Genomic DNA, 16764 nt, shown 5'->3' on the forward strand with positions numbered 1-16764 from the left:
TGTCTAATTCCAAAATGTATAATTATTTAAAGTAAATAGGAGGCCAATCCTAACAAGAGCAATACTATATTTAAAGGATTTGCTTATAACCTGGAGTCTGGACAGTAGTAGGCCTCCCAGTGATTACACAGAGTTGTTTTGGAGTATATACTTTTTTTAATTATAGTTTTGCCGTGCCTCCTATTTAGTTTAATTAATTAAATCAATCAGGAAATAGATCAGGAATTGGACCGAAACACAATATCTATTTATGCAAGGCTTCATGAGGTGAGTGATTGATAAAATAAAAAATAATCACTCGTGTGAAGTGAGGGGCGCTCTTATCATCATACATCGCATTCCGTGCTCAGCCAATCAAATCATTGCTGTGGCACAAACACACAAAGCTGGGCATGCGCCCCTCAAAAATAAATGCTCAAAGAATTATCTGTTACAGTCTGTTAATTAAACAAATGACTGTATACGTATGCTGAAAGGTAGGCTACTGCTGATGTGATGAGTACAAGGCATGTAAATAATGTTATGGGCCAGTAAAAGATTAAGTGACAGTGAAGACAGTAAATAAGATGATGGGCCAGTAAGGGATGAATTGACAGTGATTTTTTTAGAGCAGTTAACAACTAATAAACAGCTGAACCATGACTACAAAAACATCAACACCCCAAAGTGTAACTAAAGCTGTAAAATACAGGGAGGTTTCGTCCTGAAATGCAGTGCAGTAGAAGTACCGGTATGACGTATAGCATTCAATGGAAATACTCAACTAAAATTACAACCTCCTAAAAGTTATACTCAAGTACAGTATTTGAGTACTTACTCATGTATCTTCCTCACTGAATATTAACATGTTCCAAAAAATGTATCTGACAAGACATTCAGTAATACAGTATATAGTAGGCCTAATATAGACAAAGATTACTAATGACTTTACTAAATTTAGAAACCCAGCACACCACCAACCATGTCAATTATCTGACAAGACATGAAGTAATTCAAGACTTTTCCCAAATCAAGCATATCATAGTTTGGGATTTTTCATAGTTAGTTTTTCTTCATACTTTGGGTTATCGTCAGGTGTAGGATTCCAAAAGGTCAGAGTATAACTCAACAAAAGATGCCATTTACAAATATTTTTAAAAAAGGGGCATTTTGTCTACCATTTCAGTTTGTTTTAGTCAGTTTTGTAAACACACAATACAATTTCAGTTAGTTTTTTTTTTTATTATAGTTTTTATTTAGTTCAGTTAATGTAAATGTATGTTCAATTTTAGTTTTCGTTATTTTGTTAGTTTTAGTGAACTATAACAACCTTGTTCCAAATGAAGAGCATCCCACCACCCTGGCAGTCGTACTATTTCTATACCATACCTTATTCGTTGGCAAGGACGTAAAGAACAGAGGGTAGGCCTATCGTATGTCAGCAAGAATGGGAGGAACCTGAAACTTTTTCTGCATAGCAATTAGCAGCCAATATATAAGCCTGTTCAGATGGTTGACATAGAACCCATTGCAGAGGAGTACTGAGTTCTTCTTGGCGGTAAGTGAGCCTCTTATCTGTCCTTACTGATGTCCATCATAGTCATAGAAATGCTTTTACTGATGTTAGCTATGCAGTCATAGAAATGTTTCAGTTAGCTATTGCATAGTGCATGAAAAATCTATTAGACATGTTAGCTATTCATTTTTAACATGACTAGTCCGTACACATAGTATACAGCAGTGGTTCCCAAACTTTTTCATGTCAAGGACCCCCAAATTGTTTTTGCTTTTGCTCATTCATTTCAATTTATAGACATTTCAATTATGTTGTGATTATTTAGATAATAATTAGCATTGCATGTATTTTTTACCAGACACTTTCTTACTCGTAATCAAGTATTTGGAAGAGTACTTTGATATCTACTAGAGTTATTATTATTTTAACCCATTAAAACCGGGAAAGCATCCATCTCATTTTTAATTTTTGCGCTGACTATTCAAAAATAGCAGACGTACAAGCGTGTCACTTTGTGCCACGAAAGATCTTGAAAGTGTCAGAAGAACGGAATTAGAAGGCATTTGTAGGGCTCAGGTCTTCATGAGTTAAAGTAACAATAATTCTTACTTGAGTACAGTTTGGCTGGTCTACACACCTCTGAATGTAAACTAAATTCATACAATAGAAATGTAGTGTAATGCAGCGTTCAGATGGGCAAATACAAAGATACAGAGGAAATCTGCATCTTTTTGCAAAACATGCAAAGCTACAAATAAGTTGAACTGGCTTCAACTTCAGATACAAAGATACAAAGCGACAAATATGCTGTGAATCTTTGCCCATGTGAATGCAGTATAAGAATTGTAAGAGAATAAAATCTAGCATTGCTTCAGTACAAAAAAGAAGAAAAAAACATGGCTCTAATGACAAAACATAACTTGGTGAAATTAGGAATGAGCAAAAGAACAAACAAACAAACAAAAAATGGGAAAGTATAACTTAATTTCCTTGCGTTTAAATAATATTGAATTTTGAAAAGATCCTCTATTCAGATGTGGAACTAATGCCACATTTAAAAACATCTCTCTTACAAAGTGATGTGTGGCAAGAATGAACATTGGGATATATATCCAATTTAATTCATGATTATACATTGTATTAAATCATTCAACTCGTGTTAATGTCTTCAAAATGATGTGTTTTTTCCACCCACACAGGGGTTGCACACAAGATTCCACCACTACTGGTATAAGGGAAAAAGTGAGTTCATATTTTTCTATTAAACCTACAATAACCATAATAGTCCTATACATACTGTAGTCCTACAATTATCGGCACAGATCTCAAGTCAACAAAGCAGTGTTGTTTTTGGCAGTAAATTTAGTCTTTGGAATGAAACTTCCTTTAGTTTCTCATCTTTTAGTCACCTGGAATGTTTTAGTGTTAGTCTAGTTATAGTCAACTAGACTAGATCTACACTTGATTTAGTCGACTAAAATGTATTTTGGCGGAACTTAATGTCGTCGTAATGGCTGATTTTACACTTGCTGAAAATAGCCAATCTACAAGCTCACAACGTGTCACGCTGCGACGCGTTGTAAGCTTGTAGATCTGCTATTTTCAGCATGCAACTAAGTGTAAAATGACTTATACGGGATCTCTTCTCCACTAGTCCCTTACTAACATTTTAGTCTAGTTTTTATTTGTTGATGAAATTGTCAGTATATTTAGTCTTAGTTTTAGTTATCATAGCTTAGTTTTCATTTAGTTTTCGTCAGTGAAAAAAGGTAGTCGACGAACATTTTTTGTCATAGTATTAGTCGACAAAATCAACACTGCAGCAAAGGCATCAACGCCATCTATTTGTCTGTCGACAGAAAGCCGCCACCATGAGTACCGACGCAGAGATGGAGCAGTACGGCAAGGCTGCCATTTACCTCCGTAAGCCAGAGAAGGAGAGAATGGAGTCTCAGTCTGCCCCCTTTGATGCCAAAACGGCAGCATATGTAGCTGACAAGAAAGAGCTGTACCTCAAGTGTAAAATTCTAAAGAAGGACGGTGCCAAAATCACCGTAGAACTGCTCGGTGATAAGAAGGAGGTATGTACAGGTGTATTCTAACGTCCAATTGTGGCACAGTAGCGCTCTAATCATAACACATTCTAAAGTTTATTTTATTTTATTTTATTTTAGGAAAGAACTGTCGCTGAGGCCGACGTCTCTCCTATGAACCCTCCCAAGTATGACAAGATTGAGGACATGGCCATGATGACCCACCTCAATGAAGCCACTGTCCTGTATAACCTCAAAGAGCGTTATGCAGCATGGATGATCTATGTAAGCTTTTTGTACATGCTAAGAACAGCACCGTGTTGCACCCATAGATAGCAAAGAAAGAAAAGTACAGACTCAGAGTACAAGTTTAAATTCAAACAAACTCATGGACATGGTTCTGAATTTAACTTGCTCACTGCTACTTGATCCATTGTCCCAGAGATACAGTGTGTGGTATGCTCATTGCTCAGTGCTATGTTGGCTGATGTAAATGTTCTCTCTCTGTTCTTTCTCCCCTTCAGACCTACTCCGGCTTGTTTTGTGCAACTGTGAACCCCTACAAGTGGCTCCCAGTGTACGACCAGGAGGTTGTAAATGCCTACAGAGGCAAGAAGCGTATTGAGGCTCCACCCCACATCTACTCTGTCTCTGACAACGCTTATCAGTTCATGCTGATGGGTACGTACTAGTCGGTACAATGTAAAAATATATATTTATATCAGTTTCGAGGAAGAAATCTGATGGGTTGAAAGGGACATCTAGCCGTGCGCTTAAATAAGAAAATCAGCCTTTTTCAAGGGACATTTTCGGTCATAGCAGCTACATCTGTCATTAAATAAATTATTGAATATCTTAGTTTGAAATTGAGTTGACATGTTTTTTTAAGGGTAGCTGTTGTATAATCGCAATATTACACAAGGATGTGATTACCATCATTACCTGCTTGCGTTGCTGCAGAAAACTATAATGGTCTTGTGCTGTAACTATGATTAAACGTTTTGATTTACATTTTACAGATAAAGAGAACCAGTCTGTCCTTATCACGTAAGTTTCCATCACATATACATTAAAAAAAGATCATTGTAGGCCTACACAAATTCACTAACTGTATTTCTGTGAATGCATTTATATCCAGTGGAGAATCCGGTGCTGGAAAGACTGTGAACACCAAGCGTGTCATCCAGTACTTTGCAACAGCTAGTTCTGGTGGAGAGAAATCAGCAGGAGATAGCGGTAAAATCAAGGTATATGTTTGTTTTTTTTACTTTAACAAATACATATTTTTTAACATAAAGCATTTATTGCAAGATGGCAATTCAGTTTAAAATAATTCTGACCAAACTTTAAACTTAAAACATTCTAGGGGTCACTGGAGGATCAGATTATTGCAGCCAATCCCTTGCTGGAGTCCTATGGTAATGCCAAGACTGTGAGGAATGACAACTCCTCTCGCTTTGTAAGTGTAACATATTATACATATTAATACATATATTTTGAGAAGACCTGCAATAATTCCACAATGTAGATGGATTGGATGCAACATATTGTGCTATATCAAACAGGGTAAATTCATCAGAATCCATTTCGGCACAACGGGTAAACTGGCCAGTGCTGATATTGAGACATGTAAGTATGAAGTTCAGATGATAAATTATATATGCTTTTATTTGAGGATTACAATTTGAGTAATGCACAACCCATTTAGATTATTATGAGTTATGTACAACCCATTATTATTATTATTATTATTAGTTATGAGTTATCATGTACAACCCTGAACCCATATAGATCTGCTGGAGAAGTCCAGAGTGACCTACCAGCTTGCTGCAGAGAGAGGTTACCACATCTTTTTCCAGATGATGACCAACCACAAACCTGAGATTGTTGGTAAGTGAAATTACTGACGATGCAGTGAGAACATAAATTGATGAATAAAAACACATGTTCACCCCTTTTTTTACTCCCTTTTCAGAAATGTGTCTGATCACCAGCAACCCCTACGACTTCCCGCTGATCAGCATGGGTGTGGTCACTGTGGCCAGCATTGACGACAAGCTTGAGCTCGAGGCTACTGACGTGAGTGGACATTAATCTTTCTAAGGGTCACTCACTATCTGCACTGCAGTCAGTTGCTCTGCAAAATGTATTCTCTAAAGCAGTGCTTCCTAAAGGTTTTTTTTAGGCTGTGACCCGGACCCCCGACAAGCACTTGGAATTGTTAAGAGTCGAGGCATTATATTTAGTTTGACTCAGTTTCACAGATAAATATTGTGAAAATAGGCGATCTACGTGTTTTGCCTCTTGTTAGGAAATCATTTGTCAATTTGGCCAATACTTGACAAGTATTTGTTGATTACTTTTGACGCAGTAATGGTCTTATTTAAGTCCTTAAATTGTCAGTTTAGAAATGTGCTGACAGCCTGAATAGATGTATATAGTATGTTGCTTTGTTTACCGTTGAGTGTACAGTTCTAAAGGATCAAGGATGTTTGTTAATCTAATGCCTAATCTCAATCTTTTGAACACATCTCTGCTCATTGACATCAGGAAGCTATTGACATCCTGGGCTTCAACGGTGAGGAGAAACAGCTGATCTACAAGTTCACCGGCGCAGTCATGCACCATGGAGTCATGAGGTTCAAGCAGAAGCAGCGTGAGGAGCAGGCGGAACCTGACGGCACAGAGGGTGAGCTGCACCTTTATGATTATTATTAATCAAACCTAACCAAAATATATCTTCAATATAGTTCCATTATTATTATTAGGGATATCCCGATCTCGTTTCTTTGCTCCCGATTCCGATTATTTGATTTTGAGAATCTGCCGATACAGATCTTTCCCGATCCGAAATTTGTATTTTTCTAGAACACTTTATACCATATCACAACAATACAATATGGATAATATGGAATATGGATATAATTGATATTGATACTAGTAGGGATGTCTCGATTACGTTTTTTTGCTCCCGATCCGATTCCGATACATCGAAAATGACGTTATCGGCCCCGTTTTCCGATCACGTTATCGGATCGGGACAATCCTAATTATTATTATTATCACTGTTTAGACTGATGATTATTTGGTTAACCTATGATTCTATAGATTACTAGCCTGTGTTGCCCTTGCTTACTGTAAATCGCTCTTTGGATTACGAGTGTCTTTTATATGCCTAAAATGCAAATTGTATGACCATTTTTTTCCAGAGGCTGACAAGATTGGCTACCTGTTGGGTATCAACTCAGCTGAGATGCTTAAGGCGTATTGCTACCCCAGAGTGAAAGTGGGAAACGAGTATGTCACTAAAGGACAAACTGTGCCACAGGTGAGTACGTTGCATGATTCACATGTTCTGATTTCATACACACTTTATATTCTCCTTCCTTGTTACTGTAAATCGCTCTGGATTAAGAGTTTCCTAAATGTCTAAATTGTAAAGTGTGTACCCCTATGAATAATAATATTTCCTTAGGTCATGAACTCAGTCGGTGCCTTGGCCAAGTCCATCTATGAGAAAGAGTTCTTCTGGATGGTCATTAGGATCAACGAGATGCTGGACACCAAGCAGCAGAGAAACTTCTACATCGGTGTGCTGGACATCGCTGGTTTTGAGATCTTTGATGTAAGCATGGACTTGTTTTAAATTAATTAAAATTAGAAGTGATTGGCAATTTGGGCTAATGATATATTTCCCCTCACAGTTCAACACCCTGGAGCAGCTGTGCATCAACTTCACCAATGAGAAACTGCAACAGTTTTTCAACCACACCATGTTTGTTCTGGAACAAGAAGAGTACATGAAAGAGGGAATTCCCTGGGATCTCGTTGACTTCGGCATGGATTTGGCTGTCTGCATTGAGCTGATTGAGAAGGTATACAATTATTATTATATTTGTATGTATTACCATGGACCCAAGTCCAAGTATTGAGAAGGTACACAATTATTTTGTGCTTTAGTTTAATGGACATGATGTTAATATTGTTTTTGGTATCTTTTTTTTGTCTCCTTTACACAGCCCTTGGGTATCTTCTCCATCCTTGAAGAGCAGTGCATGTTCCCGAAGGCTTCAGACAAAACCTTCTCCGACAAGCTGCTTGACCAGCATCTGGGGAAGAACAAGGCATTTGAGAAGCCCAAGCCTGGTAAAGGCAAGGGCGAGGCTCACTTCGCCCTGGTCCACTACGCTGGCACTGTGGACTACAGCGTCACAGGATGGCTGGAGAAGAACAAGGATCCTCTGAACGACTCTGTCATTCAGCTGTTCCAGAAGTCTTCAGTTAAACTGCTCGCTGTGTTCTATCCCCCACCTGAGCCTGAAGGTATGTTTATTCATATAATATAATATAATGTGTTCTGGGATGCTGGGAACTGTTTGGGGCCTTTAGCATGCTGGGTTATTATGGCTGTTTAAAGGCCAGCCAACAGGAACACCGAGGGACTGGACTCAAGCAATTACAGTCTGTCCCTATTATAAACTCTCAGAATCTGGCAAGAAGGAAGGCATTTTCATTCTGTAGGACTAATGATAACTCATGATTCTAACAAATATAAACAGATAATACAAAGAAGGGAGGCAAGAAGAAGGGTGGTTCCATGCAGACTGTGTCTAGCGCTTTCAGGGTAAGAATTTGTATTTATTATTATCAACATTATATTCCTGTAAGAATGAAGCATTATTATTATGAACATTATATAAGAAATAGGCACGTCTCATGTTGGAATTAAACGATTTCCGTTGTGGCTGATGTTTAAAATAGGGGTTGTGGTTAATGTATGTTTTAGAAAAACCTAAATCTGAAAAGTAACTAGTATCTAAAGAGTTCAAATAATTGCAGAGGAGGAAAAATTACAATATTGTATGACTTTTTTACTAATAACAAGCCAAATTGGCTCTTTTACGTCTCAATAGGCAAACTTGCATATGTTGATGACAAACCTGAGGAGCACTCATCCTCACTTTGTGCGTTGCCTGATTCCCAACGAGTCCAAGACTCCAGGTAAACACAGAAAATACAAATGTAGACTATGATTGATTGTGAGGCAATTCAATGCAACTTGGCTAGAGTTTGTTCTTCTAATAACGAAGCAACATCTACTGTATACAGGCCTTATGGAGAACTTCCTGGTCATCCATCAGCTGAGGTGTAACGGTGTCCTGGAGGGCATCAGGATCTGTAGAAAGGGCTTCCCCAGCAGGATCCCATACGCTGACTTCAAGCAGAGGTATTTATTCCTTTTTCCAGCAGCTTTTAAGTTCCAAACATAATAACGCAAAATGACCCACTTTTACAAAGTAAAAAATAAATAAATTACCACATGCCAGAGCAAAATGACCAAGAACTTTTATAAAACAGGTACAAAGTACTGAACGCCAGCGCGTGCCCTGACGGCGCGTTCATGGACAACAAGAAAGCTTCAGAGAAGCTGCTCGGGTCCATTGATGTCCCTGTTGAGGAGTACAAGTTTGGACACACCAAGGTAAATACACTGAATCTGGTTTAAAGATGGGGTGCCATAGTTTTGCACTTTTTCTGTTTTGTATGTGTCAAAGGAGTAGGAGTTAACATTACTCTAATAGATTGTTTGTAACATTGTGTTCAGGTGTTCTTCAAAGCTGGTCTGCTGGGTACGCTAGAGGAGATGCGAGATGAAAAGCTGTTCACTCTGGTCACCATGACTCAGGCTCTCGGACGAGCTTACCTCATGAGGAAGGAGTTTGTGAAGATGATGAAGACAAGGTACTTTGAAAACATAAATTTAATATTGGAAACAATTTGTAAGTAAACTTTGTCATTGCTGTTCAATGAAAGAAATGTAAAGTGTCAAATCACTAATAAAATATCAAACATTGCCGAACAAGCTTTTGGTGACGGTGGCAAGGAAAAAACAAGAGAAGAACCCTCGAGCAGTAATAACAACAATAGTAACAACTATGACACAATAATATAAACTATAGTCACAGCCTGCAGTATTACCTGGAAACCCTCGATCATGATCCACTGAAACTGTTTTCCACAGAGACGCTGTTTACACCATCCAGTTCAACCTCCGCTCGTTCGTCTCTGTGAAACACTGGCCATGGATGAAGGTCTACTACAAGATCAAGCCTCTTCTGCAGAGCGCTGAGACTGAGAAGGAGCTGTCAGCGATGAAGGAGAACTATGAAAAGATGACGACTGACCTGGCCACTGCCCTGGCCTCGAAGAAGAACCTGGAAGAGAAGCTGGTGGCTCTGGTGCAGGAGAAGAATGGCCTTGCACTGGCAGCGTCATCAGTAAGTAGCTACTTAAACATTGTCTGTCCAGTGTCTGACAGTGTGCGGGACCCGTTGTTTGTTTTTCAAAGATACCCTTGCTAATTATATGTTTATCATCCGATCTTATATATGTTATGATATCTAATGTAGGTGGCATGGCAGTCCCCCAAGGAGGCAGCTGCAAAACAAATCTGATATATCTCACCCAGAACAAATGCTCGACATGTCCCTCACGTATCCTTTTCAATGACAACTAGGGAGACGAGGCTCTGAATGATGCTGAGGAGAGATGTGAGGGTCTTATTAAAAGTAAGATCCAGTTGGAGGCAAAGCTCAAAGAGACGAGCGAGAGACTGGAGGACGAGGAGGAGATGAACGCTGAACTGACCGCCAAGAAGAGGAAACTGGAGGACGAATGCTCTGAGCTCAAGAAGGACATCGACGACCTGGAACTCACCTTGGCCAAAGTGGAGAAAGAGAAACACGCCACTGAAAACAAGGTATAGATTATACACTGTAGCCGTCTTGTCAAGTTATAGAACAATAACGATCAATTCACGATGGTACGCTCTAGCATAGCGGTCTTATCAAGTTCTAGAACAATAATGACCCATTCGTTGTGCTTCTTCGCCTAAAGGTGAAAAACCTGACCGAGGAGATGGCCTCCCAGGACGAGGGTCTTGCTAAGCTGACCAAGGAGAAGAAGGCGCTCCAAGAAGCACATCAGCAGACCCTGGATGACCTGCAGTCAGAGGAGGACAAGGTCAACACTCTGACCAAGGCCAAGACGAAGCTGGAACAGCAAGTTGACGACGTGAGTTTATCAAGTCAATTGGATGTTTCGAATTTGAATACAGTTTGTTTATTGTCGTACCGAATAATAAGACAAATATATTGCTGTGCAGTTGGAGGGTTCTCTGGAGCAAGAGAAGAAGCTCCGCATGGACCTCGAGAGAACCAAGAGAAAGCTTGAGGGAGATCTGAAACTGGCCCAGGAAGCCATCATGGATCTGGAGAATGACAAGCAGCAGTCTGATGAGAAGATTAAGAAGTAATGTGCAGCACAATCTTAACTATAAATGCACCATGTCTCTGTCTGTTTGTGTACGTACGTCTGTAATCCACATAACTTGAGAACTGTTCACATTCCGTGGATGATGAAATGAAATATGATATAATATATAATAATATATAATATGATGAAATATGATCATGAAATATGATATCCAAAAAAACATTTTTTTCATCTAGAGATCTAAAGGTTAGAGGTCTTTTGACGAATGAGCGTGAGCTTCAGTTCCTCAGGGATCCTCACAACCCTCTACCCTCCACCGAAATTCGTGAAAAACGATAGCTCAGAAATGTCAAAACTGTTAAAACGGCGGAATATTTACGTTAACAATAAGGGGTCTACGCCCTTCGGGCTGTACCCCTAATAATAATATGAAATGCCATGGAGAAAAACTACCACTAACATATGTATATATATTACTGTATTCCATAGGAAGGAGTTTGAAGTATGCCAGCTTCTGAGTAAGATTGAGGATGAGCAATCTATGGGGGCCCAGCTGCAGAAGAAGATCAAAGAACTCCAGGTATAATTTTTTTATGATTGATAAGTAAATTAGGATTTTAGTGATAAGTGTAAACTAGGATTCTAATATGTCCATTCATTTGAAAGGCTCGTATTGAAGAACTGGAGGAGGAGATCGAGGCAGAGCGTGCCGCTCGGGCCAAGGTTGAGAAGCAGAGAGCCGATCTCTCCAGGGAACTGGAGGAGATCAGCGAGAGGCTGGAGGAGGCTGGCGGTGCCACCGTCGCTCAGATCGAGATGAACAAGAAGCGCGAGGCTGAGTTCCAGAAGCTGCGCCGTGACCTCGAAGAGTCCACCCTGCAGCACGAGGCCACCGCTTCTGCTCTCCGTAAGAAACAGGCGGACAGCGTCGCAGAGCTGGGCGAGCAGATCGACAACCTCCAGCGCGTCAAGCAGAAGCTGGAGAAGGAGAAGAGTGAATACAAGATGGAGATCGATGACCTGTCGAGCAACATGGAGGCCGTCGCTAAGGCAAAGGTAGAATAGATTGCGTTTGTGTTAATTCTTGACAAAATACTTCAGGGGGGAAAAAAAGAGGGAATACATTGTAGGTTACTTCAGTGATTGAATGTGTCCAATGTTAACAGGGAAATCTTGAGAAGATGTGCCGCACCCTTGAGGACCAACTCAGTGAAATCAAGTCCAAGAGTGATGAGAATGTTCGCCAGATCAATGATATTGGAGCTCAGAGAGCAAGACTGTTGACTGAAAATGGTAAATGTGCACTATTTTTCATTTAGGCACAATTAGGCAAATTTCTTGATTAGAGATAATGCTTTGATCAGCAGTTCTCCCAGGAATATAAGGAATATGTATTGATCAAAGATTATTTACATGATTGAAACTAACATAAAAATGTCGAACCAGGTGAGTTTGGTCGTCAACTTGAGGAGAAAGAAGCTCTGGTCTCTCAGCTCACCAGAGGCAAGCAGGCCTTCACCCAGCAGATTGAGGAGTTGAAGAGACTTGTTGAAGAGGAGGTTAAGGTGAGGCAGCCTTTTCTTTTATTTGTTTATATGAATAGGCCTAATTCCGTCTTTTTGTAGATTTATCCGTCTGACATTATTTTGGCATTTTTTTCTTTCGCCAGGCAAAGAACGCCCTCGCCCACGCCGTGCAATCAGCTCGCCACGACTGTGACCTCCTGAGGGAGCAGTTTGAGGAGGAGCAAGAGGCCAAGGCTGAGCTGCAGCGTGGAATGTCCAAGGCCAACGCTGAGGTGTCTCAGTGGAGGAGCAAGTACGAGACTGACGCTGTCCAACGCACCGAGGAGCTGGAGGAGGCCAAGTAAGTGATCAGTGTTGTTCACACCAGTGGTTTTTAACCAGCGGTCCTTGAGGGGGTTAACTTCCAGGTGGTCCCCAGCTAAATGATGGAGAGTTGGTAACTAAAATGGATCCTTATAGATTTTTAACTCTCTTGAGTGTATAATGAAACCAAATGGACCCGTATTGGTTTCATTGTACGCTCATTGTACGCTCTCAAGAGTTAGATTATTGTTAGACATCTGCATTACTTAATTTACAAGATGTCTACACGATTAGAAAATGTATATTTTTATATTCTTTTGATCAACCTGTTCAACCCTGTAGGCTACTATGGTACCACATCAAAATCGTATCCAACAACAAAATATCCTTTAGCTTTAGGTCTGCGAGGCTAGAACTCATCAAATGGTGGTCCGTGGCTCAAATGCTGAATGAATAATGGGCCTTGATATGAAAAAGGTTCCCCTCACTGTAACAAAATGTTGCTCACACTGATTACATTCTATTCAAAACCGACCAACAGGAAGAAGCTCGCCCAGCGTCTCCAGGAGGCAGAGGAGCAAATCGAGGCTGTGAATTCCAAGTGTGCCTCTCTGGAGAAAACCAAGCAGAGACTCCAGGGTGAAGTGGAAGACCTCATGATCGATGTGGAGAGGGCCAACGGTTTGGCCGCCAACCTCGACAAGAAACAGAGGAACTTCGATAAGGTGCTTTGACATACATTATTTTAAAACATAAATCATTCTTGCCTCCTTAAAGTCGGGGTAATTGACACATGTCATTTCAAATGCTGTGCAGGTCCTTAAAGGGAGGGTAAATTACACATTTCATTACTGCTCCTGTGCAGGTCTTGGCAGAATGGAAGCAGAAACATGAAGAGGGCATGGCGGAGTTGGAGGGAGCGCAGAAAGAGGCTCGTAGTCTCGGCACCGAGTTGTTTAAGATGAAGAACTCCTACGAGGAGTCCCTGGACCAACTGGAGACCATGAAGCGTGAGAACAAGAACCTGCAACGTGAGTTTTCTCTACCACATTCTTTTAATAACTGTTAAAAAAAAGGGGGAGAACAGATCAATTGTGGATCAGGCTACATCTTTATTCAAATGCAAATACAAAATAATTGCTGAATGGAAAGTTAATTCACTCATTATTTTCAACCCACTGCAGAGGAGATCTCAGACATGACTGAACATATCGGTGAGACTGGAAAGAACATCCATGAGCTGGAGAAGTCAAAGAAACAAGTGGAGACAGAGAAGTCAGAGATCCAGACAGCCCTGGAGGAAGCTGAGGTAACACTTTTAGCTCCTAGATGAACAATGCACCATATTTTAGATTTCTCGCAACAGGTTTTATATTCAAACAGTGTAGGAGTAATGAGTATATGATCAATGTTACATTAAAACATCCTATAACCTTTTGATCCTGTACATTTCAGGGTACTCTGGAGCACGAGGAGTCTAAGATTCTCCGGGTCCAGCTGGAGCTCAACCAGATCAAGGGTGAGGTGGACAGAAAGCTGGCAGAGAAGGACGAAGAGATGGAGCAGATCAAGAGGAACAGCCAGAGGGTGACCGACACCATGCAGAGCACTCTGGACTCTGAGGTCAGGAGCAGAAACGATGCCCTGAGAATCAAGAAGAAGATGGAGGGAGACCTGAACGAAATGGAGGTTCAGCTGAGCCACGCCAACCGCCAGGCTGCCGAGGCCCAGAAGCAGCTGAGGAATGTCCAGGGACAGCTTAAGGTGCAAAACATAGTAGTTAGAAACATATTCGTTAAGACACATTCAAACAACGGAACTTCTCCGAATATCTGAACACATTCTGATGTTTCTCTTAACATGACCACCTCAAATGTGATTTGTTTTAGGATGCCCAACTGCACCTCGACGATGCTTGCAGAGGCCAGGATGACGTGAAGGAACAAGCCGCCATGGTGGAGCGCAGGAACGGCCTCATGGTCGCCGAGATCGAGGAGCTGCGAGTGGCTCTGGAACAGACGGAGAGAGGCCGCAAAGTGGCCGAGCAAGAACTGATAGACGCCAGTGAACGTGCTGGCCTGTTGCACTCCCAGGTAAGTCCATGAAAAATAACTCTCAACATATCCAACATAAAAGTAAGTCATGCACACAAACATTGCAAAACCGAATCTTTATTTTCTTTTTTTTTAGAACACAAGCCTTTTGAACACCAAGAAGAAACTTGAAACCGACCTGATGCAGGTCCAAGGTGAAGTGGACGACAGTGTTCAAGAAGCAAGGAACGCTGAGGAGAAGGCCAAGAAGGCCATCACTGATGTAAGTTATCCATTCTAACATTCAATTATTATAATATATATATATATATATAGTATATATGAACCCATTTAGACCTGGTGTAACCTATACGTTGTTATACCTTTCATACCACCTCTGTGTCTCATACACCTGTGTCTGTCTCATATAGCATCATAATTTTGTATTTATTTTATTAGGTTTTCAGAAAACCTCATGTTAGGTTATAGAATGGGCCTCAGGTCTACATGGGTTAATACACCGTTATTATAAGTATATCTATCGAGTCCACATTTTCATGTACTGTATATTTTATGTCCTTTCCAGGCTGCCATGATGGCCGAGGAGCTGAAGAAGGAGCAGGACACCAGCTCTCACCTGGAGAGGATGAAGAAGAACCTGGAGGTCTCGGTCAAGGACCTGCAGCACCGCCTCGACGAGGCTGAGAACCTGGCCATGAAGGGAGGCAAGAAGCAGCTCCAGAAACTGGAAGTCAGGGTAAGGTGTAGTTTTACTTCAACACGGCTTATAGTCAATGAAATATTAAGAAGAAATCATTTCATAATGTATCATTCAACTGTGAAGGTGCGAGAACTGGAGGCAGAGGTTGAAAATGCAGGCCGAGGCGGAGCAGACGCTATTAAAGGTGTCCGCAAGTACGAGAGGAGAGTGAAGGAGCTGTCATACCAGGTACACTACTATATTATCATGCTCACTTTAATGACCATCGTGCCACCGAAAAAATTAACAGAGATCGCATGGACATACAACTAAAGTTATACATTCTCTCTCGCTTCAGACTGAAGAGGACAAGAAAAATCTTGCCAGGCTTCAGGATCTGGTAGACAAGCTGCAGACGAAGGTGAAGGCCTACAAGAGGCAGGCGGAGGAAGCGGTAAGACAAATCTACGTCTTTGTGACGTGTGGTGTTATCATAGTTTAACTACAGGAATCACTTATGTAATGTCAATATGACCAACAACAGAGCATTGTTCAGTGTCCATCTTGCTGCTTTCCACAAGCGGCACATTGCATTTCTAGCTTGTGTTTCAGGCATAACAGTAAAACATTTCCAAAATAGACTACAGAAATCACTGAATGTTGTTTCCTGTAAGCTGAGAATCTTTTTGGCTCGGGCTGCCGAACAAGAACAAAGCCATGATAGTGCCAATGAATACCTGTCGAGGCTAATTCTTGTGGTCCCAAGGCACTCATGAAAATGCTGCATGGGCCACTGTAATAGCCACAACCGCACAATACAATTTCCTGAAATCGTCTTGTTTGGATTCTAATTGCAAGGTGCTCTTAAGCTCTTTTCAAATATTGAGGCTTTGAACCATGTCTATCATATTGTAGGAGGAAGCAGCCAACTCTCACCTGACCAAGAGCAGGAAGATTCAGCATGAGCTAGAAGAGGCGGAGGAGCGTGCAGACATCGCTGAATGCCAGGTCAACAAGATGAGAACTAAAAGTCGTGACGCCAAGGTAATACATGTTCAATATGAACTGAAGGTTCATTATCTTCAACTAAGATTTATCTAAAGATTCATATTGAATATCTAACATTATTGTCCTATCGTTGCAGGGAAAAGAAGCTGCTGAATAAGTTCTCCAATTCAAGTCACCGGCGTACAAAGTCATAAAATATGACCCATTGTATTCAACAAAGGTGAAACAACAGTATGTTGTTGTTTATTCAAGGGACCATACAGTCATAAAATATGACCTACTGTATTCAATAAAGGTGGCAAGAATAGTATCCTGTTGTTTCTTGTATTCATTACTTTGTCTTGTGAATACCTTTTTGTGAGGTTTGAATTCTGGGTCCAACTCACATGTC

At 40.7% G+C, this 16764-nt stretch overlaps 1 protein-coding gene across 1 annotated transcript; it reads left to right on the forward strand.

The window, feature by feature from the left end:
- Positions 1-3366: 3366 nt before the first annotated feature.
- Positions 3367-16530, forward strand: LOC306917576 (myosin heavy chain, fast skeletal muscle-like; the record flags this gene model as incomplete). Its single annotated transcript, XM_079495872.1, has 39 exons — positions 3367-3576; positions 3670-3813; positions 4053-4209; positions 4548-4575; positions 4667-4775; positions 4895-4987; positions 5094-5157; positions 5320-5418; positions 5504-5607; positions 6079-6217; positions 6738-6856; positions 7004-7153; positions 7233-7403; positions 7548-7851; positions 8088-8152; positions 8442-8529; positions 8638-8755; positions 8887-9010; positions 9134-9270; positions 9551-9806; positions 10046-10288; positions 10426-10602; positions 10694-10839; positions 11293-11383; positions 11470-11859; positions 11970-12096; positions 12250-12368; positions 12473-12669; positions 13174-13357; positions 13498-13663; positions 13817-13941; positions 14088-14396; positions 14522-14725; positions 14823-14948; positions 15252-15422; positions 15510-15614; positions 15724-15819; positions 16281-16409; positions 16510-16530. 39 exons carry the CDS (start codon positions 3367-3369, stop codon positions 16528-16530), a joined length of 5805 nt encoding a protein of 1934 aa, XP_079351998.1.
- Positions 16531-16764: the final 234 nt, after the last annotated feature.

Source organism: Electrona antarctica, assembly GCF_951216825.1.
Source record: "Electrona antarctica genome assembly, chromosome: 24".
In the NCBI taxonomy this organism is placed as follows: domain Eukaryota; kingdom Metazoa; phylum Chordata; class Actinopteri; order Myctophiformes; family Myctophidae; genus Electrona; species Electrona antarctica.